General features: G+C 37.9%; 2 protein-coding genes across 2 annotated transcripts in view; both read left to right on the top strand.

Annotated features, from left to right (window-relative positions):
* Window positions 1–6,964: 6,964 nt before the first annotated feature.
* Window positions 6,965–20,261, top strand: LOC123756162 (uncharacterized). The gene is made up of 10 exons (XM_069305616.1): window positions 6,965–7,093; window positions 8,391–8,519; window positions 10,329–10,457; window positions 11,871–11,999; window positions 13,298–13,426; window positions 14,842–14,970; window positions 16,026–16,154; window positions 18,171–18,299; window positions 18,943–19,071; window positions 20,077–20,261. Exons 5-10 carry the CDS (start codon window positions 13,303–13,305, stop codon window positions 20,259–20,261), a joined length of 825 nt encoding a protein of 274 aa, XP_069161717.1. The 5' UTR covers window positions 6,965–7,093; window positions 8,391–8,519; window positions 10,329–10,457; window positions 11,871–11,999; window positions 13,298–13,302.
* Window positions 20,262–23,304: 3,043 nt separating this feature from the next.
* LOC123756168 (extracellular matrix protein A-like) overlaps window positions 23,305–23,767 on the top strand; it is a 34,219-nt gene continuing 33,756 nt past the window's right edge. The window contains exon 1 of the mRNA XM_045739250.2: window positions 23,305–23,350. Coding sequence (XP_045595206.2) covers window positions 23,305–23,350 — 46 coding nt within the window. The remainder of the gene's footprint in view (window positions 23,351–23,767) is intronic.

Below are 23,767 nucleotides of genomic sequence, written 5' to 3'. Positions count from 1 at the left end.
GCTATGTATCAGAGTTATGTTATGGGGTACTAATTACTGCTTAAACCCACGTGTTTCGGGGCCTCTTGCGATGAGTCAAGTCGAGAATGCAAGCAGGTGCAGCAGGCCATCCTTGGATCGTGGCTCACGACACACCACACTTTTCACGCTTATAAAGTGGTTGGGTACCATTCCTTCACGCTTCCAAAGTGGTTGGGCACCATTCCTTCACGCTTCCAAAGTGGCCGGGCACCATTCCTTCACGCTTTCAAAGTGGCCGGGCACCATTCCTTCACGCTTCCAAAGTGGCCAGGCACCATTCCTTCACGCTTCCAAAGTGGCCGGGCACCATTCCTTCACGCTTCCAAAGTGGCCAGGCACCATTCCTTCACGCTTCCAAAGTGGCCGGGCACCATTCCTTCACAGGGGCTCACAACGGCAGAATCAGATCCTAAAGTTTTCCCCTTTGTCAGAGCTTTTGTCCGAATATGTGAAGCCTTGTATCCCTATCTATATGATGACAATATCCGTACCGACTGAATGCAATTCACGAACGTCAACTGCAGGATCGGCAGTTAGCAGGGACCCGAGTCGGAATGGAATGGGGGATATGGAGTCCAATCATTCATTTACTTTCTTAATGTCACTACTGTCAGCTGGCCTGACTGCTTTCCCTCATTTCAGTGTGCTGTTTTTTATTTTCAACACAACTCTGGTGTATTTCTTGGAGGGGGGGAATGGTCGTGGGATGGTGGGAGATTTCTGTTATATTCGTCCTTGGGGATGCTGGCCTGCTGGTGCGGGGATTCCCACTCCCTTCTGAGGTTACTGGAGATACTGATATGCGTTACTGCATGGTAGAGTTATAACTGGAAGAGAGGGCCCTGAATAGCCAACGTTATTCTTGATTTTGACCAGACCACACACTAGAAGTTGAAGGGACGACGACGTTTCGGTCCGTCCTGGACCATTCTCGACCATCACAATCGACTTGAGAATGGTCCAGGACGGACCGAAACGTCGTCGTCCCTTCATTTTCTAGTGTGTGGTCTGGTCAACATACTTCAGCCACGTTATTGTGACTCATCGCCTGCGTTATTCTTGATTTCTGTTAATTCACTTCCTCTTGCCAGTCTGCCTCTGCTGACTTTCAGGGAACACATTAGTACTTGGTGTGTCCAGGTCTGTATACAGAGTCCGACCCATAATCAGTCGTTTCTTATCGCAAATCTACTTTCTTGGAACATTTTATTGACGACTGGATATTCAGAACGCAAGCGGAACATCTTACATGGCAGCCCGTCCTTCTAAGGTTTTCCAACGTCATGAAATTGTCGTACTAAAGTGCCCATATCCTAACCTACCAAACGACCCAGGACAGTATGTCATTTTCGCGAGCCGTGCTATTTTCTATTACGCCAATTTTTGGCCATAGGTAGAGTATATGTGAAGTATATATACGACATATATGTATATATATATATATATATATATATATATATATATATATATATATATATATATATATACGACATATATATGTATATATATATGTATAGTATATATACGACATACTATTAGGAGAACGGGTTGTATATAGGTGCAGGTTCAGGTTTCTGAAGGCAGTTCTGATGTTAGTCACCCTCGCATACGCCGCCGATGTTATTCTTTTGGTGTAGGCTTCAAGAGACAGGTTTGGTGTAATATCAACTCCTAGATCTTTCTCTGTCCGTTTCGTGAAGGACTTCACCTCCCATTCGGTATCCAGTGTCTGGCCTTTTATTTTTTCCATCTGGTTTCACTTCCTTACATTTACTTGGGTTGAACTTTAGTAACCATTTGTTGAACCATTTCTTCAGTTTGTCTAGGTCATCTTGTAGCCTTATACTATCTTCCTCTGTCTTAATCCTCCTCATAATTTTTGCATCATCAGCAAATATTGAGAGGAACGAATCTCTTCCCTGTGAGAGATCACTTACATATATCAGGAACAGTATAGGTTCAAGGACTCATCACTGTGAGACTTCGCTGGTGGCGCCTCGCCACTTCGAGGCCTCACCCCCTCACAGTGACTCCCTGTCTTCTGTTGCTTAGGTACTCCCTTATCCAGTGGAATACCTTCCCTTTCACTCCTGTCTGCATCACCAGCTTGTACACTAGTTTCTTGTGTGGTACTGTGTTAAAAGTTTTCTGGCAATTCAAAAATATGCAGTCTGTCCAGCCCATCTCTTTCTTGTCTGATGTTTGTTGCCTGGTCATAGAATACATTTAATCTTGTGAGGCATGATTTACTATCCCTGAACCCATGCTTATGTTATGTTTCAAAGTTCTTTAGATCCAGATGTTCAAGTTTTTTTTGCACAATTTTCTCCATCGTCTTGCATGGTACCTTAACCCTACGTTGACCACTCAAACATCAGTACACTGTGATCACTAATTCCCACGGGGCTTCGAAACCGATTTCCCTTTTGTCGGAGTCATTCAGAGTAAAGACTAGGTCGAGTCTCGCTGGTTCATCGTTTCCTCTCATTCTTGTGGGTCCCCCCCTGACATGCTGACTAAAACGTTTCTTGTCGCCACTTCTAATAGTTTAGCTCCCCATGTTTCCTCACCTCCGTGTGGTTCCTTATTTTCCCAGTCTATCCTTCCATGATTGAAGTCCCCTTTGAGGAGTAGATGGGGTCTATTTCAACAGGCGGCAGAAGCTGCCCTCTCAATTATAGTGTTAACTGCCATGTTGTTTCTGTCATACTCTTGCCTGGGTCTTCTGCTGTTTGGTGGAGGGTTATATATCACTGCTACTACTACTCTTGGTCCTCCCATCGTTATGGTGCCTGTTATGTAGTCTCTGAACCCCTCGCAGCCCGGGATAACCATCTCGAAACTCCATTCCTTTTTTTATCAGTAGAGCCACTCCTCCTCCTCTCCTTCCATCCCTTTCTTTCATAATTACAGTGTAGTCCTCAGGAAACAAAGCATTCGTTATGATTCCTGTGAGTTTTGTTTCCGTGAGTCCAATTTCATCCGGGTTCCCTCCTTGTGCTCTTTCCCTAAGATCACTTGCTTTGCTTGTAATCCCATCTATGTTCGAGTACATTACCTTGAAACTGACCCTCTTCTTATCATCCTCGGTTTCTGTTGATTCCACTGGAATGAGGGGGACAAGGGGTGTCTGAGGGTGGGAAGGGGCTTGGAGGATCCGGTATGGGGAAGTTAGGAAGGTCTGGAGTGGTGTAGCTGGGAGGGTCTGGGGTTGGGGGTCAATTAGGGCATGGGGTGGGGGAGCAGGAGGGGCATGTGGAAGTGGGGGGGAGGGGAATTAGGGAGCATTGGTTGGGGAATGAAGGGGAGCCTGTAAGTCAGGGGTTGGGGAGGGAAGGAGAGCCTAGAGTTGGGAGGGCAGGGAGGGAGGGAGGTGTGGTAGGAAGGAGGATAGCTTGGGGTAGGGGTATTGGGGAGGGCATGGGTTGGAGAAACAGGGGGGAAAAAATGGAGTGTGGGAATAGGAAGGGCCTGGGGTGGGGGAAGGGGTTGGGGAAGAAGGGCATGGGAGACCTGGGGTAAGAGAGCAGGGGGAGGGGATGATCTGGAGAGGGTCTCTACTGTTCGGGAAGGTGCAGGTGATTGGGGGGGGGGGGTGAAATAGTCGTGGGATAGTGGGAGGATTCTGTTATTTTCCTCCCTTGGGACGCTGGCCTGCTGGTGAGGGGATTCCCACTCCCCTCTGCGTTTACTAGAGATACGGAGCCGAGTCCTGTCTTGAACGGCTCCCCCGTTCTCATCCCTCCCCTTGCTTCTGCAGCCTTCCTTCTTTCATCCCTCGTCATGTCCCTCTGCAGAAAAACGTTTTTGTATTCCCCTAGTCTCATAAGTTTACGCTTCCTGGACAGGATTTCCTCTTTTGTTGCCTCGTTCGTGAGCAATAACTTTACCAGTCGTTTCCTTTCCTTCTTGTAGCTTCCCAGCCTGAAAACCTTCTCTATGCTGCCATTAGCCTGTACCATATCCAGATCCTCCAATATCTTTGTCGCCATTGCTCGGTCCTTACTTCTCCACTCCTAGTTGGATCCTTCCGTGTGTGTGTGTGTGTGTGTGTGTGTGTGTGTTTAAAACTACTTATCTGTGTGTATGTGTGTGTTTTCTATAAGTGTGAGTATATATATATATATGTATCTATGAGTGTTTCTATAAGCGTGTACGCATAATACCAAAAGCATCGCTGAGTTCATATCAATAATACTAATACACACAAAAAACATAATTACATGACATATCAAATGAACAAATCCACAAAGGTCTTGATGAGGGTTCAGATAATTTGAAGCGTAATAATTCGAACCCCCCATCAAAGCTCTTGTGGATTTGTCCAATAATACTAATAATAAAAACTTGAAAGAGCCTCATTGGCCACTCCTTACTCCGCAAGTAATTGAAATAACAGTTTAATCACCCGAAGTTAGGTACCTCATTAACATACGCACCACCTGTCGAAGGTGGCCTTGTAGCAGTCTACTTAAGTTGATCGGTCCTCACAGTTGCTCGGTCACTTGGATTCAGAAAGCTGTCCCTGTCACAGTCACCTGACCAACCATCCAGTTGAGCATCTCAGCCAAGCTTGCTGCATCCAGCCTACAAACCTTATTTTGTAGGTTAAAGTATTACTTTTAGATTATATTGTTAATGCAACATAGATCAACGATACGGTTTTGTGTGATCATTATATATATATGCAACTGAAAGCTCCACACCCCAGAAAGATTCGAACCCTGACAGCCAGGAGCACTATGCACCTTGGCGTACATGGTACCTTAATCACTACCAGGTACGGCTTACTAAATTAAAGTCGGTTTTAAGGTATCAGGTACGCCAAGGTGCATAGTGCTCCTGTCTGTCTGGGTTCGAATCCCTCTGGGGTGTCGAGTTTTCAGTTGCATGCATATATATATATATATATATATATATATATATATATATATATATATATATATATATATATATATATATATATATATATATATATATATAATATATATATATATATATACCTCTACCACCATCCTCAAAAGCTCACAAGCAATCCAGGTGGGATGGCCCCATTGTAGACCAAGTTGCTGCAGAGTGCTTGGATGCTTCAACAACACAACACGACATTGCTCGCCTCACAGCAGTAGCAGCCCCACATGCAAGGGATTTATTGTTAGCAACCCCAATGTCGGCAACTGGCACGCGTCTCACACCACACGCCCTCCGAATTGCTGTGGCCCTCCGCCTTGCTGCCCCAATCCACACCAATTATAGGTGTATTTGCGGCGAGGTGATGGCTGACAGCTATGGCCACCATGGCCTACTCTGCCAAAGCACAGGGGGATGGCACTCGAGGCACAGTAAAGTTAACGACATCATCAAGAGGAGCCTCACCACAGCTGGATGCCCAGCTGAAAGAGAGCCCCGTTACCTAACTCCCCGTAACTCTGATGATTTTATTGGTCGCCCGGATAGTATCACAGTGAACCCCTGGAAGGATGGCAAGCAGTTGGTATGGGACTACACGTGCGTATCAACCCTGGCTAACACCTACATTGGCTTCAGTGTTGTATAACCAGGTTGCGCTGCCACCCACAGGGAATCAGCCAAATCCCGTAAGTCCAGAGAACTGGATCACCACTACAATTTTGTCCCCATTGCTTCTGAGACACTAGGCGCCTAGGGTGAGTGCCACCAGTTTTTTGAAGGAATTGGGTTATAGGCTAATTGAAACAACAAGATATCCTAGAGCTGCCAGCTTCCTTTTCCAGCGTCTCAGCGTGGCGATACAGAGAGGAAATACACACTGCATTCAGGGTTCCTGCCCGCCATCTGAGGAGCTGGAGGAACTCGACAACTTATGATAATTATCTTTGTACCATATATATAACTCCATTGTTGTAACCAAATTTAAATAAAACAAATACACATGTATATATATACAAAAGAATGAGGATGGCAAGAGAATAAAATATTTAAGTGTTCAGTGAGAATCCACAAGGTCTTCTCTGAATACTCTTTATTTTCCTCTCTGAGACTATGGGTCCCTCATTTGTTAGATTAATTCATTCATTTGTTAGATTAGATTCATTTGTTATTATAAATGTTATTAGGTAATGAACTTATGCACAATAAATTCTCCTCACACAGGCTAAGACACCAGCGTCCCGGAGGCCTACGGCCGATGATATCAACATGAAGACCATGAATATATTTGTGCTTATGATGATCTCAGCTGCTGCTGGGGTAAGAACTCCTCTTCTGGCTACACGTTTTCTCTCGTTCACTAATTCATCATCTTCATCTTCATCCCTCACTGACTCATTACCACCATATCTCTGGTAGAATACCATTTCCAATGTATGCTCCTCCTTCTGTTCAGTGATGAGTTCGTCTAACTGAACCTCGCTGGTACAAGTGTTCTTTTCATCTTAATATTATGTGAAGATGTGATCAGTGAATGCTGTGTTGACCAACAATCAACACTCACGCAGCAACAGCTTTCAAGTCCCCTCTTTATCCCCCACGCTAAAAAAAAAAAACTTAGAGTGCCCACATACTGTCAAACTGTCGGCTCAATATGCACATGTCAGTTATAATGATTGACGAATGATAAATTTTAGACTCCAAAAACAACAGTTATAACCTTAGAAAGGCCTTAAGTCGTGTGAAAATGCAGACGTAACCCAGCTACTCCAGAATGTTCGTTCAGTCCGTCATCCTGAGATTTCCCAACGTCAAGAAACTGTCAAAAAACAGTCAAGAAACGGTTTCGACTTTCTTCACAAAATAAGAAACTTTGGAAAATGAAATTATATATATTTTGTATAAATCTTCATTCTATCTCGTATATTTTAGAGTCCCTGAAATACTTAATAGTGTTCTCATACGAATTTATATCAGAATCTGTGACACTTCAATGCTTGGACGGTATGACTACAGATCAGCATTGAGAGCCCTAGTGAGTGTGTGGTCGGTGGTGGAGAGTGTGTGGAGGTCGACCAGTGCCCCTCAGAAGCTGCCCTATCGCCCCCTTGCCCCGACAACCAAGTCTGCTGCAGTCTTCCTTCTCAGAGAAGCTTGTATTCTGGTAATTGATTGATACCTTGTCTGTTTTCTCCTCTCTTACGTGTCTTTGATATCTTATGTAATAAAAATCTAACGTGATGACCCAATCACAGAACAAAAAAAATAGAGAAATGATGACGTTTCGGTCCGTCCTGGACCATTATAGAGTCGATTGTGCACAATCAATCACACTGAACACAATCAACTTGATAATGGTCCATGGCGGACCGAAACGTCGTCCTCTCTCCATCTTCTGGAGTGTGGTTTGGTCATTATATCTTTAGCCACGTTATTGTGACTCATAGTCAATACTCTAGTGTTTATTTACTTCTGTTATATAGTATAGTTACCTTATTATTATATATTTTTTATAATTGCCACCTTTTTGTTATTATTAGTTTCTTATTATCATTAAAAAATTATTTCAAAATTATTACTCAATATAGATTCATTAGAAAGTTGGAAAACGCCATGAAACTTAAATTTTTGCTCATTTATTTACCCAAGTTACATGAATGTTAACTATTTCTAAGCTTCCAAAAGCTGGAAAATGAACACCGGGTACAGATTGCCTTGGGAGCCCAGCTAGTCCCGCTTGGCAACGTGTACACTGATGTTGATAGCCTCCAAAGTGAGGTGCATCAAATGTCCAATTTTAAGTTAACAAACCACCTACCTGTTGATCAGACCACACACTAGAAAGTGAAGGGTCGAGGACGTTTCGGTCCGTCCTGGACCATTCTCAAGTCGATTGAGAATGGTCAAGGATATTTCGATGCGTCCAATGGTTGGGTTGGATGCGTCCAATCCATAAATTAAGCGTCCTGGACCATTCTCAAGACGAACGACTTGAGAATGGTCCAGGACGGACCGAAATGTCGTTGCCCCTTCACTTTCTAATGTGTGGTCTGGTCAACATACTTCAGCCACGTTATTGTGACTCCTCGCCTGCAGACCACCTACCTCATTACCATATGGTTAATTGCAGTTAAATTACAGTACATAATTATTATAACATAGTTACTCCGAGCTATTTTGCTTAACCAAATTGCAATAATTGTTATAGTATTATACATTGAAACACTTTATACCTCCTGGAGCACAGAACATAACTGTAGATTAATAATTAGGTTACCAATAACTTCACAATGCACGTTGTTTTCAGAATAAATTTTCAAAGAAAAAAACCCTCACAGCAAGAAAACTGTCGATATACAATTATATTTCAAGAAACCGAGCACTTATGAGAGTGTATTTAACTTTATTCATTTGATTAATTGATTCACTTGACTAATCGTCTAACTTTTCTGAATATTCAGGATCTTTGTGTGATCTTCAGACCAGCGCCTGTACAGCTAAGGGCGGACACTGCTGCTTATCGTGTCACATTGATGAAGAGCCAGTCTATAGCCTCTGCTTGGGGAAAGACTGCACCTGTTGCGTACGAAGTATGTTTAACTCGCCTCTCCTGTTTTCATATAGGGACCGGATTTCATACAGATGTTCTAACTACATGTTAGAACATCTACAAGTCCTCGTAGCCATTGTAAACCTCTTTCATACAGGGTGGTCTACAGGTTACAAGTTAATGTGATTTCTCTGAGTATAGATCTGAAAGTTCTTAATTTATGCTTCTTAACTTTTTGCAGTGAGAGCTATTTATGTTTTCGTGAGGGAGTTACATTGCAAAATCCTCATTGTAAATTAAACATTCTTTGCATCCAAGAAAATATATCGATGTTATATATAAAAAAATACCATTCTGGGACAAACTTATATTTTATTATGAATACAAATTTTAATTGTAGATTTAATTGTAGATTTAATTGTAACAGATAAAGCGAACGAGTTATCAATTCCCTAATTGCGTTTTTGACCTTATGAATCTGAGTTTATGAGTCCGTGGGTCAAAGTGAGTACGTGGGTAAGAGTGAGTCTGAGATAATTACAGACCCTGAAGGGTTTACTATTCGTGGAAAAAAAAAATATTTTCTTAATTACAAGATTAAGATGGTGGTTAGACTATGACACTTTAATGAGAGGTCAATTAAAATATATAGTTTTGTTAGTATAAACATTATAAAATTTTAGGAAAATAGTCAATTCCTCGAAAAACTTCCTAGGTTACAGAGCTCTATTAAAAAGATCAATTCATTTTATATATTTATCAGCTTTGTTCTGTAAATATGGTTTGAATCACACTCTCGAAATGGATTATGATTTACCTGAATTTACCTGAAGACTATAATCTTTAGTGTCATCGATGGGAACAAAATACCGAAGGTTTTTCAAATATTTATTTCTGGGGATTTTTTTCCATCTCTCTCTCTCTCTCTCTCTCTGTCTCTGTCTCTGTCTCTCTCTCTCTCTCTCTCTCTCTCTCTTTCTCTCTCTCTCTCTCTCTCTCTCTCTCTCTCTCTCTCTCTCTCTCTCTCTCTCTCTCTCTCTCTCTCTCTCTCTCTCTCTCTCTCTTTCTCTCTCTATCACTCAGAAAGCGTTTAGTTTTTCTGTACTCTTAATTTCCCTAATATACCCGAATTTTTAAGCTGTGGTCGAGAGCATTAAAATTTCAATGCATTTCGTAAGAGGACTGGTTGTTAGTGAGAGGCTAGGTTGTGTCCTCTATATGGTAAGGTAAGTTCTTAGGTTGGAACGATTCCTTTTTAGGAAAACCACTTCCCACCTGAAGCTTATATCATAAGTACAGGCTGAAGAATTACCCTGTCACTATCTCAAAAATTTGCACGCACTTTTGACCCTGTGAAGTGTCGTCCAACACATCTCGACGTTTTCCCTTGTTTGGTTTCCCATTAACAGAAAGACTGTTAGGCTTTCAAAGTCTACCTCTTCCCTCCCCTATCTAAGGCGTACGACTGAGCTTCCCAAAGATGCAACCCACAGCAGGTCTCCAACTCCGGGCATCTGCTTTCTGCTTGGTAAACAGAGGGATCAAGTCAGAGGACGCGTTCCTGTGCAGGAATCCCCAATCCGCGACCGTTCGGTTGAGAACCGAATATGTTGATCAGTGTGCTACAAAATATATTGTTTAGCCCATGTGGGACCGATGAGAGGAGAATGTGTGCTCATTTGGTTGTAATAATTGCATACAATTACATTGTATACACACAAAATTATCCTCATGTGATGATTAATGTCTTCCTCGATGATTAATAGAAGCAGAATTAATCATGAATGTAGAAAGCGAATATTTGTATATAATCGTCTTTACTAGTTTTCCTATCTGGGTGAACCAACAGAGGGATCGTGCAACACTCCCACCAGTGCGTGTACCGCCAAGGGCGGCTACTGTAGCAACACATGTGCCGTCAATGAGAATACGTTCTACAATCTCTGCAACACTAAAGACTGCGCCTGCTGCGTTGCAAGTAAGTTTTACTCCTCTGTAATCAATTCAAAATGGTGGATTTTGTTGTTAATAGTAACTAAATTATCCTTTCAACTTACTGCAATAAAATACCTTTAAATTTTTTCCAATATATTATTTAATTATCACCTAACACTAAACCAAGCTATTAAGTATATATATATATATATATATATATATATATATATATATATATATATATATATATATATATATATATATATATATATATATATATATATATATGTATATATTGTTGCATATGACCGAAAGGGCCAGATTAATGATTCTAACACTAATCTTATCGTGTTAGATTCGATTCTTACGTTTTTCTTCACTGTCGGGGGTAATTGAAAAATTAACTCTCCAAAGTTCATTTTCACATTTTTATTTATGGTCTGACGCCAAGAAACGTTCCGTAAGAGACTTCTCACATTTTCAAAGACAAATTTTTATGTACTCCATTTCATGCTTATATTTGGTTTTGGGTGAGGTGATATAACATAAATGTTTTTGGGTGAGGTGATAAAACACGAACCAATGGGTAATCATGGGGTGAAGATAATTGTACATAGTCAGAACACGAATTATTGCGTATTTTCTCTTCTTGCTTCTGTGTTGGTTCGGGGTCTTGAAGTGGGTAGAATATAGTTGTGCATTAATTGACTGTTGATTGCTGGTGTTGACTTTTTGATGTGTAGGGCCTCGCTGATGTCGAGCCGCCTGCTGTCGTTGTATCTATCGATAATTTCTGTGTTGTTTGTTAAGATTTCTCTGGTGATGGCCTGGTTGTGTGAGAAGATTATATGCTCCTTGATGGAGCCCTGTTGTTTGTGCATTGTTAATCGCCAAGAAAGAGACGTTGTTGTCTTGCCTATATACTGAGATCTTTGGGGCTGACAGTCCCCAAGTGGGCATGTGAAGGCATAGACGACGTTGGTGTCTTTCAAGGCGCTCTGTTTGGTGTCTGGAGAGTTCTTCATGATATTTTACTCTCTAATCACTTCCAGTAGAGTTATAAACTTATATATTTATCGAAATCTTATAATAGAATTCTTCAGTAATCATACAAAATTTCAGTTTAGGTTATTATTGGCTTTGCTAGAAAAGTCTTGGATAAGTTAGATGCCTCAAAAGTTTCAGCAAAATGTACAGAATGTTATCAGTATTCCGTTATCTCACGCATTCCGCGTGCATCATACCAATTAATTTTTATACTAAAGCTGCTTGTGAGATCGGTCTAGAGCATTAAAGTAATATTATCACCTTTCATTAAGCGTTAAGTTAAATGTCAAAGGCAGAAATTGAGCTTCATTTAGTGTAGTTCTAAATCGATATTTAACAATTATAAGATCATCATTGTTTAGCTTTTAGTATCACTAATACTAATTTTCATATATCTCTGAACCAACAGAGCCCTCGTGCAACACGCCCACCAGTGCTTGTACAGCCAAGGGCGGCTACTGTAGCGACACATGTACCACAAACGAGAATGCACTGTACAATCTCTGCAACAGTGCAAACTGCTCTTGCTGCGTTAAAAGTAGGTTTTTTGGCTTAGTTTGTTTAAAAGGGTTATTTATGTTTTTTTAAAAGGGTTGTTTAGGTTTGTTTAAAAGAGAATCTATACGCTCTCAATGTATACTTAACTTTAGGCAGCATATAATGTGAGATTTTATCGTGCCAAAGTTTCGCACTTAATTTTTCAAGTAAATTTATATTTTTATTAATTGAAAATATATATAGGTGTTATAAACTGATGAAATATAAATGAAAAAGAAACCCTGATATTTTTTTGTAAAATACATATATCGATTAACGTTCAACATGAAAAAAACACTATATATCCTTTCTTATGTTTGTGTGCCTGTGATTCATTTAGCATTACAGAGTCTGTTATCACTAGATTTTAGACGGCTATATCAATTTCGAAGATTTTTAAAGTTTTATTTTTCGTTAAGATTGACAGTTGCTGCTAAAATAAATATATAAAAATAGGGCAAAATTAAATCAAGCCAACTGAGAGACAAGTTCGTATTATCGTCTATATTTCTAGAAAATTTTTGTATGTTATTTATGAAAATTTAGAATAATTTTGGCACGTTGTTTATCATATGCTTTCAGACTCACTAAATTATCTCCGACCATTATTTAGAAGGGTCAATTCATAATATATAATTTATGATTTGTCTACGTTCGTTCAATTTATAGTGCTTGAATTAGATCTAATAAAATTTTAATAATTTCTAGTGGAGATGAAGAATCACAATAACGTGGCTGAAAAATTTTGACCAAACCATATACTTGAAATTGAAGAGACGACGACGTTTCGGTCCGTCCTGGATCAATATCAAGTCCATTATCACAATCGACTTGAGAATGGTCCAGGACGGACCGAAACGTCGTCGTCTCTTCAATTTCTAGTGTGTGGTTTGGTCAACAAATTCCAGTGGACTTTTAAATTTATAAATATTTCAAATTTTGAACATAAACTTCTTCAGTAATAATACAAAATTTAATTTTAGGTTACTTTTGGCTTTGCTGGAGACGCCTCAAAATTTTTCAGCAAAAGTGTACAGAGTTTATAAATTTTCCGTTATCTCACACATTATGCGTGCATTCTGTCAACTAATTTTTATACTAAAGCTGCTTGTGAGATCGGTCTAAAGCATCAATGAAACATTTTCACCCTTCATTAAAGGGAAAGTTGAAATGTCAAGTGCAGAAAATGAGCTTCATTTAGTTTAGTTTTAAATCGATATTTAACAACTATTATAACATCATCATTGCTTAGCTTTTAGTGTCACTAATATTAATTTTTATGTATCGCTGAACCAACAGAGCCAATGTGCAGCCTTCCCACCAGTGCGTGTACAGCCAAGGGCGGCCACTGTAGCAACACATGTACCATTAATGAGGTTCCTTACTACAATCTCTGCAATACTATAGACTGCTCCTGCTGCGTTCCAAGTAAATTTTATTTCGCTTTCGTAAAAAACATTTGATCTAAATTTTAATCTGAACTTCTCAAATTTTTACAGCAAATTAGAAATATTGTTACTGTCTGAAGTTACACATTGACTTTATGTAAATGTATGTTTGATGTTAAATAATACTTATTATGTTTAGTGACTGAGAATGCCTGAGGCATCACTTTAGAATTTTATCGGTGTAAACGAACTTGCAGAAAACTAAATTGATAACAAAAAATGTTTTCCTGTGATAAATATCGGAGACAATCCGGCAAAAGTAAAAGCTGTTTACCAAGAGAGCAAATATATACTTTTTTTATCTGAATTTTCCAAAAGTTAGTGTATAAAATTGCCTGAAATTGCGAAGAAATTAAAACTATCCTAGATTAGCTTCAGGCCAGTAGTATTTGATAGACTGGAGGTACTATATCACTTTTATATATTCTTTTATATATTCTTTTATATATTCTTTTATATATCACTTTTATATATTCTTTTTTATTTCATATTCTTTGAATTTGGTAATCAAAACCCACATTAATATTCTAGGCGGTATTCCAGTAATATACCTAATGAATTATACACATTTACCAATAAGTAATTATTGTACTAAACAATTTATGCATTTGTCATGATTTTATTTTTGACAAATATAGTGTTACTAGGTTTTGCTTAATTAAACTAATCAGAATTTTTATCACCTTTTTGTATTTAATATCTTGAAGCCTGAAGGAACCATCACACTGTTTTTCTCGTGTATCTAAGATAAAAAAAATCTTCAAATTATAGAAGTGTCTTTATAAGATAACGTTAACGTGTATCTAAATTGAATTGTAAGAGAGATTCACATTTTCTGTTATCGTATTCACATTGCTGAATTCTATCCAATAATTAGTTCATCACAGCTGCTTGTGAGATTAATCTAGTCTTTATTTAGCATTCTCACTATTAAGTAAACCTAAATTTATGAAGACATGCATAGGGACAAAGCTTCATATGCTTATCTACATTTAACCAATTATTGCACGAACGTCTTTGCTTAGAGTTTACGTACCACTTGTTTGATGTGATTTGGTAAGATTATAGATAATTATTCGTAACTGTTTGCGATGAGAAGTCGAGATTAATCCTATAGCTATAAATACAAAAAAGAAGCCCAGTGAAGCAATACAACTAAATTGAGTTCAGAAGACATTAACAGTGAAGTTAGTGAAGCAATGTCTTTCGATTAATGATAATACTTCTAATCTGAAAAAATCTTTTGGCATTCTAAATATTAATTGTTCAATAATAATTAGAGAATCTTCTGCTCTATTGAGCTAAATAATAAAGTTATCAATAGTCTCTGCACTTTTGATAACTTTATTCTTTTATATCACCTTGACTAATTTTTATTTATTATTGATTCGACAGAGCCATCATGCAGCACTCCCAGCAATGCATGTAATGCCAAGGGCGGCTACTGTAGCAACACATGTGGCCCAAATGAGGATGCATTCTTCAATCTCTGTTCGTCTAGCGTCTGCTCCTGCTGCGTTCCAAGTGAGTTTCGGAGTTTTATACAAGAAATCTAGCTCTTGAGTTATATTTTTTAAATTTATGCAATGAAAGATTGGTATTCTAAGAATGCAAAACGGTCTACACGAAGTTATATTTTTAATGTGAATTAATGTTTTCAGTGTGATAATTTCCAAACGAAGTGTTAACAAACATATTTGTTGTGTGAAAAACGGTGATAGTTTAGTAAACAAGATTATCATTGTTTAGCATAAATAATACAATTTAGTATTTCGCATCTCTGAGCCTACGAGTCTGTCGGTCTGTATTATTACTCTAGTTTAAAGCTTCAGTGGCTTCGCAAAGTTTGCAGGAAACCGAATCATTGCTTAATGATAAGAATTGTAGGAGGAGATTAGATTTTAGGGCAAATCGATTAAATGAAAATATATTGTAGTTTACTGAATGACCAATGCATGCGTTTTTAAATTTCACAATATGGTGACCAAACTACACATCAGAAAATGAGTGACGACGTTTCGGTCCGTCCTGGACCGAAACGTAATTTGCAGGTGAAAAGTCACAATAACGTGGCTAAAAAATGTTGAACAAACCACACACTAGAAATTGAAGAGAAGACGACGTTTCGGTCCGTCCTAAACCATTCTCAAGTCGATTAAATTTCTAGTGTGTGGTTTGGTCAACAGAAACGTCATTTCTTCATTTTCTGATGTAATGTTTACGGCCGCTCCGTAAATCACCTCCCGGGTATGACATGAGGGGAAATGTTCCCGTCGGGAGTAATTTAAATGTGATTCCCTCTACAATGTGAAACAAAATTGTGTTTCGGCAAGGTCTGTAAATCTCTCTTACTCTCTATTTAATATTTGTACCGAGTGCATCTACACTAGTGATGAATGCAAACTATCTATAGATGGTAAATAAATTTTTCTCAGTAAACTAAGTCCAGTTTTATAATTTAACATCAATTTAAATTCTTTGTTTTATTTTACTTGAAATTCATTGGCAAATCAATTTACTGTAAGCTCAATGAAGCATATTTTCGCTTTACTCATCTTGATTTCGCACTAATCTGGCAGAGGCCTTGTGCAGCCTTCCGACCACCGCCTGTACCCTCAAGGGGGGCTACTGTAGCAATACATGTGGCTCAAATGAGAATGCATTTCCGAATCTTTGCATGAGCAGCAATTGTTCTTGCTGCGTAACAAGTAAGTGTTTTTCGATTTCATAAAGTTAGACAGGGTTCTAAATGGTCTCATTTTGTACTTGTCAACTTTACATTTTCGGCGAGAATTATCGTGTTGTTAAACATCTATAATTGTAAGAACACTAATTTAGTAAAAAAGTGTTTACTTCGGCCATTTTTCAACTCAAATTAAACTTCTTACAATTTTTAGCGGTCGTGTATAGTTCTGTGTCTGTGAGTGAAAGTGTCTATGGGACTATGAATGTGTGTTTTTAAGTATGTGGCTCTGTGATTGTGTAGCTCTGCGAGTGTGGGGAAATTATTATTGTTTGTTTAATTAGTAGAGAACAGATTGTATGAAGTATTACATTTTGTTTAGTTTCGCCACAAATTAAATCGTGTTTGTTTAATGCCATCATTTAATTAATATTTAGACCGTTCTGTGTGTTAAGCTTAGACTCAGAGCTGATTTAGATATTTAATTTATTACCCCTGGGTAAATCAAAATTTGTTCCTATTTATAGTTATTTAATTGATATATGATCACTGGACTGTTTAAATTCTAAACTATAGTTTTCAATTTGTAATTTGAAAGCGTTAGCTGGCAAGTAGAATACGCAGACCTCAACATATAATATGGATGCTCAGTGTAGACGGGCTCACCATCAACCCGTTCTCGACTCAAGTCCATTCCATCCAGCGGTCGACCCCACAGACGCGTTCGTAAATTTTTACTTGCTGTTCATTCAAAACGGAAATTTTCTCAAATATAAATTAATATTATAATAAATTAGCATACTGTGCCTATATAGGCATAGGTTAGGGGTAGGTGTTTAGGTTCTGTTGGCGATTATTTGTATTTGTAGTACGTGGGTGAAGCATTTATAGCGTTGTGGTTCGAAAAAATTCGTCAGTGAAGCACTTGTTCCGGAAATGTTCAAACGTAATCAGTTGTGAGTCGTTTTTCATTCATAAACAGGGGGTTTGGCGGGTGCATGGAAACACTTTCGGGTCTTTGTTTGGAGGACGGGCTACTCACCATAGCCCGTGCTACTTGGAACTTTTGTTCCAAGTAGCTGAATCTAAAATAACAATAATCCACCACGTAGAAGAACTCGCTGGATCAACACCTTCCTGCCGGCAAAGTTACTATTAGATTAAGTTTGGATTTAGATTTTATTCCATAAAATTATCTTATCTAAACAGAAAACTCACATTATCGTCATAAATCAATGAACAAATCCACAGGAGCGTGTCTGGGAATACCCAGTTCGAGATTTCCAGTTTTCTTTTTTTCACCCAGTATTAATTTTTTTTTTAACCTGAATGTTTTTATCGATTTGGCCGAAATCGAGCAATTTAACTCGTAGAAGTTTTTCAGATTGTTTACATACGAAGAAAAAGAAAAATCTGTTTACTGAGTGACCGACTTCTTTTTTCTGAATTTCTTGGTATTTATTGCCTGTACTTATCTTACAATTTTTACAAATATATCTTCTTTGCTTACGGAAAAACCTCTTTAGTCATCTTCACACCTAGCTTATTGAATGTTAAATCCAGTATATGCATTTATTATTATTCTGCCCGTTTATATAAATAAATAGTCGCATTTCGAGAATTTTTTATGAGTTCCTCGGCATCAAACTCGTCATTTTAAAAATATTACTTAAGAAAACATTCTCATATGTAGTAAGTTAGCTTCAGATACACGTCGACAATAGATAAATAACTCTTGATTCCTTAATAAATGCGATAGTGGATGTTCAGATTATCGCTAATTTTATGAATATAAGTAACTAGTTTGGCTGGTTTTGATGATTAAAGTGTCTGTTGACTGAAAATAATAAACCTATACAATACAAAGTTAATAAAAACTTAGTATTGTCCATCCAGCAATTATTTTATCATGTCTTATATGAAAGCCGTCGAAATACAATGGAAAAGTAAACAATTAAATCCAATAATGGTTGAAGCCAATTGATATTTAGTTTATTGTTTATCGCCTCTGTTAATTGTTCATATATTGTTGTACCAACAGAGCCCTCGTGCAACACTCCCACCAGTGCGTGTACAGCCAAGGGCGGCCGCTGTAGCGACAAATGCAGCTCAAATGAGGATCCATTCTACAATCTCTGCAGCACTAACCTCTGTTTCTGCTGCGTTCAAAGTAAGTGTTATTCGCCCCTCGTCAAAGGTTATTGAAACTTTTGCTTTAATGTCAACTTTATACAATAAATGAGAAGTAATGTTTTAGTGAACAAAACCACAAAGGCCATGGCGAGGATTCTAAATTCTTCGGAAGGAATTCCTTCTGAAGATGTATTAATATTCGAAAGTACTTGGGGAAATTCCTGTTTCAATTCTTCCTCCGTGGTCTGACACGGTCACATTTTTTATCACGGGTTAATTTTCGTGATTTATACACACACACACACACACACACACACACACACACACACACACACACACACATATATATATATATATATATATATATATATATATATATATATATATATATATATATTAATATACATAACAGAAAACTCCACACCCCCACAAGGATTCGAACCCAGACATCCAGGAGCACTATGCAGCTGGCGTACCCGGTACCTTAACCACTCGACCACTCGTGACCGTACAAAAGACATTGGTAGCCGAGGCTATATCCCTCGGCTACCAATAGAATCTTTCAATAGAAACTCTCGAATTTCAATAACACAAACAAATGTTAAATTATTAATGCACAAAGAGTATGTTGTTATAATTTATTGTCTCTACTAAATATCGTATGTATGCTGATCCAACAGAGCCCTCGTGCACTATGCCCACCAGTGCGTGTACAGCCAAGGGCGGCCACTGTAACTACACGTGTGCAGCAAATGAGGACTCATTCTACTTTCTCTGCAACTCTATAGACTGCTCCTGCTGTGTTAAAAGTAGGTTATGCACTCCATTCGTCATTTTATAAAGGGAATCAAGAAATTTTAATCTATTGTTCTCAAATTTTATATATTTACTTTTTAATATAAATTTAAATTCATGTTTTTAGCGATATAATATACAAATCACGTGGTATGAAGAAATTACAATTGTTAATTGTTAATCAAACTGATATTTTAGTAAAACTACATATTTCGAATATAGGTCAAAATTTTTGTGGAAATTATAATTTTAGTGTGAATTGAACTATTACTAATATTCTATAGATTCTAGAGCGTAACTTGCTTTACCAATTTTGCATAAAATTAAACTAATACTTAACGATACTCCATGTAGGTGTTAGTCAGATACCGCCAAAAATCGTTCAAACGAAAAAGGACTTTGCTGGAAGTGTATAAAGTGATTGAGATTTTCAGAAGTATGTCTAATCTGATAACCTTCAGACCAGGGTTCGTGAATAATTAAGTAATTGATAACTAGGATTTTTCTCATCATTCAATAAACAAGTAACTGGGGGAGTCAGGTATAGATATATTGCTTAATCTTGCTTATTTTGTGATTGAAAGGAATAAATATTAGACGAACACCATTGGTCTGAATTTGTGAGTATTTGTTATATATATATATATATATATATATATATATATATATATATATATATATATATATATATATATATATATTAATTAAAATCACGATAGGCCTCTAATTATTAGTTTAAATAACTTTTTTAAAACACATGAATAAGACATCCAGTTCAGTATAATGTTTGTGTGTTAAACTAAGCCTTTATTTTGAGCTTATAATATAATTATTCATTAATAATTGTTGTCCAAAAATTCCACATTTGTTCTCAGAATAACACAAAAATAATTGAAATTACCTAGCAAGAAAATTGTCGATATCCAATAATATATCAATAAAAAAAGAAATCATGATTGAAAAAAGGTATTTTAAAGTATATTCTCTATACGAATTCTCATATATCGCTGAACCAACAGAGCCCTCGTGCAGCATTCCCACCACTGCATGTACAGCCAAAGGAGGCCACTGTAGCAACAAGTGTAGTGCAACTGAGGATCCACTCTACAACCTCTGCAATACTGCAGACTGCTCCTGCTGCGTTCCAAGTAAGGTTAATGTGTATGTCACCTATATATATAAAGTGGCTCCAGCTCTTAATTAATACGTTTCAATTTTATGTAGTAGATGTTATAATAAATAATAATAAAACGTTTTGCATTGTTCAAACATAAATTAGGTTGGTAAGAATATTTCGACAAGGGCGAAAACTCTCGATTATCAGTGGGAGATTAAGAACACGACAATCATGAAAGAACATATCTTATTCAATATTATATCACACGTCCCGACAGAGCCCTCGTGCAACATTCCCACCAGTGCGTGTACTGCTAGAGGGGGCTACTGTAGCAACACATGTGGCACAAATGAGAATCCATTCTACAATCTCTGCAACACTGCTAACTGCACATGCTGCGTTCAGAGTACGTTTTCCCTCCCCTTTTCGTCATTTTATATATGGACAGGAGAAACTCTGAACGTAGTAAATGAAAAGTATTCTTACTGTAGAAGAATTCAATGGAGTAATTTTAACATAATTGTTATTAAAAATTCGTAGTTTACCACGAGAAACAAAATAATCAAGTATTATAAAATTAAGAAATAATTGTATATGAGAAATATGTTGTGCTTTCTCTTCTTTTAGGGGGGCCTAAAAATGGTATTTGGTGATCGTTATATGCACTGATTGGTATATAAAGTTTCTCGGTGAATATACACTGAGACTGCTTTAGTCCCAGACTATGTACAGGACTACTGTATTCTTAGTGGTTGGTCAATGAGCATTTATGGTGGTCTTAATAACTCTCTAAAGGATGATAGGCACTAAGCCCAACACCAAACCATAGACCTTTTGCCAGATCAAATTTATAGCTGCATTCTCATTATGAATTTGTCCGGACTAATAAATATTGAAGCTATTTTGTTTTTATAATATTGATTTGTAATGTGTTGCTCATGTCTACAACCGTATTTCTGATTCATGTTTAATATTGCATTTTAAATTCTATGCTGTTCCTCTTTTTGTGGAATCTTTTGCATTGCATTCCATATTAATATTTAAGAAGCGAATTCTTACCCGCTGATTACAAAGTTTCTTTGAGTTATAACATTTCTATGCTCTCAACTTTTTTCTTTGCGTGAATTCAAAATCTGAGTCACTTAAAACAGCTTGATTAAATGCGTGATTAGCTTTCCGAATATTTTTTTTAATGATTTAGTTATAAGCAACATAAATTTTGTACGATAACCAAATTGATAAGGCATACTCCATGAGGGATCTGACAGTGGATCAGATTTTATCATATATAACATATCACCCTCTACTGTCGCTAGTAGATATAGCGTCTTCAAGTGGAATAATTCGCGATGATTTCTCTAACATCAAACCACGTGCCATCAAACCATCAAACCATTTTTCATTAGGGAAAATTTCCTATAAAACAATATTCAAATATGATTATTGATAAAGTTGTCACATGCTTGAGCCACACGTCCTCTCATTTATTATTTAATTCTTGATTCTTAAAGTGATTGTCATTTAGATGTTCTAATTATCGATTACATTGTTAGCATGCATAAATAGTATCGATACTGTGTTTATAGACCGAAGATGACAAGTACTCTTCTATTCAGAGAAACACTGAATGTTTGTCGTAAATTAAACCTTAAATATAAATAATTAATATAAAATATTTGCTCTTTTCAGCAATTAATTACGTAATCAAGAGTCTCGTCACTGGTGAATAAACAGTTGATTTTCAACAGGGAAAATATCAAATCATTTAAAAAAAAAGAATTTATATAAAATATCGTCTTTACTAATTTGCATATGTTTACAAATCAACAGAGCCTCCGTGCACTATTCCCACCAGTGCGTGTACAGCCAAGGGCGGCTACTGTAACGACGCATGCGGCGCAGATGAGGATCCATTCTACAATCTCTGCAACACTATAGAATGCTCCTGCTGCGTTAAAAGCAAGTTTTATTTGTGTTTCCTTTTATGCAGTGCAATCTTGAAGCTCTTAATTTATACCTTTCAACATTATGCAGTATATGGTAAGAATGTGTTAATCTATACCTAGTTTATAAATATATATATATATATTAGATGGGGTCCGTGGCAGAGCCCGAGTAGGACGGCTGACGGCTGGGTGGACAGCGCTTTGGATTCGTAGTCATGAGGATCCGGGTTCGATCCCCGGTGGAGGCAGAGACAAATGGGCAAAATGCTTCTTTCACCCTGATGTCCCTGTTACCTAGCAGTAAATAGGCACCTGGGAGTTAGACAACTGCTACGGGCTGCTTCCCGGGGGGGGGGGGGATGCAACAAAAAGAAGGCCTGGTCGAGGACCGGGCCGCGGGGACGCTAATCCCCGAAATCATCTCGAGATAACCTCAAGATAACTTGACCCTGTCTCCAGGCCTAGCCCACACACCCTTACAGGTCTCCTTTCACACACATCTTCTCCATTCCCCTCCTCACACACATATACACACACCCTCACATATACACCCTAGAGAATCCTCCCCATTCTCAAAATATACCTTATACAACACACCCTCCCTATCTCCCACTTCACATACCCTCCCAGGTCTCTCCCCTGCTCTCACCCTCTCTTATCTCCCCCTAAACACACCCCTCACCATTTCCATCCCCATAATCTTTATAATCTCCCCATCTCTGCCCACATCCACTCTTAGTCTCCTGCCATATACATCCACCTAAACTTCTCCAAATCACACTCACCCCGTAACTCCTATGTGGCAATCCGTCATCCTAATAGAACGTCGCATTTTGACGTTGTGACGTGACGTATCGCGGCTGTACTGGGCTGGTGTAATATGACTCGCAAATTTCATTAAGCAAAAAAAGTGCCCAATTGCAGTGTGAAAGTCGCACAGGATATAAAGAATAAACAGATAAAAAAATAACACTATTTACTTTAATGTTAAATATGAACTCATGAAAAATTCCTGGAATCCTATTAACATACACTTGGCTAAAACAAGAGAAAGCATAAAAGAATAATATAAAGGATTTATATGAAAGGAAAGCATTTATATAAAGGAAAGCATATATATAAAGGAAAGATTTATATAAAAGAAAACATGAAAGCATTTGTTTATAAAAGAATAACATTAAGACATGAATAAACTGACTTTAATACAAGAAAATATAGATGACAGCGAAAGTATTTAAAAGACACTGAGACCTGAATGCAAAGGGGCGGGGCGGCACACGTCGTATAGAGGAACAGTGTTGAGAACCAGGAACCAGATTCACGAAACAGTTACGCAAGCACTTACGAACCTGTACAACTTTTCTCAATCTTTGGCGGCTTTGTTTACAATTATTAAACAGTTAATGAGCACCGAAGCTCCAGGAGGCTGTTTATAACAATAACAACAGTTGATTGGGAAGTTTTCATGTTAGTAAACTGTTTAATAAATGTAACCAAAGCCGTCAAAGATTGAGGAAAGATGTACAGGTTCGTAAGTGCCCGTGTAAATGCTTCGTGAATCTGGCACCTGAGCACCAAAAGAGACTGCCGTGGTGAGCGAGGACAGGGGGTACTTACACCCCTAATGGTGATGTCACCATCTTTTGT

This window comes from Procambarus clarkii, chromosome 55 (genome assembly GCF_040958095.1).
Source record: "Procambarus clarkii isolate CNS0578487 chromosome 55, FALCON_Pclarkii_2.0, whole genome shotgun sequence".
NCBI classification, from domain to species: domain Eukaryota; kingdom Metazoa; phylum Arthropoda; class Malacostraca; order Decapoda; family Cambaridae; genus Procambarus; species Procambarus clarkii.
The sequence above is the reverse complement of the archived record's forward strand: the minus strand, read 5'-3'. Positions and strand labels throughout refer to the sequence as shown.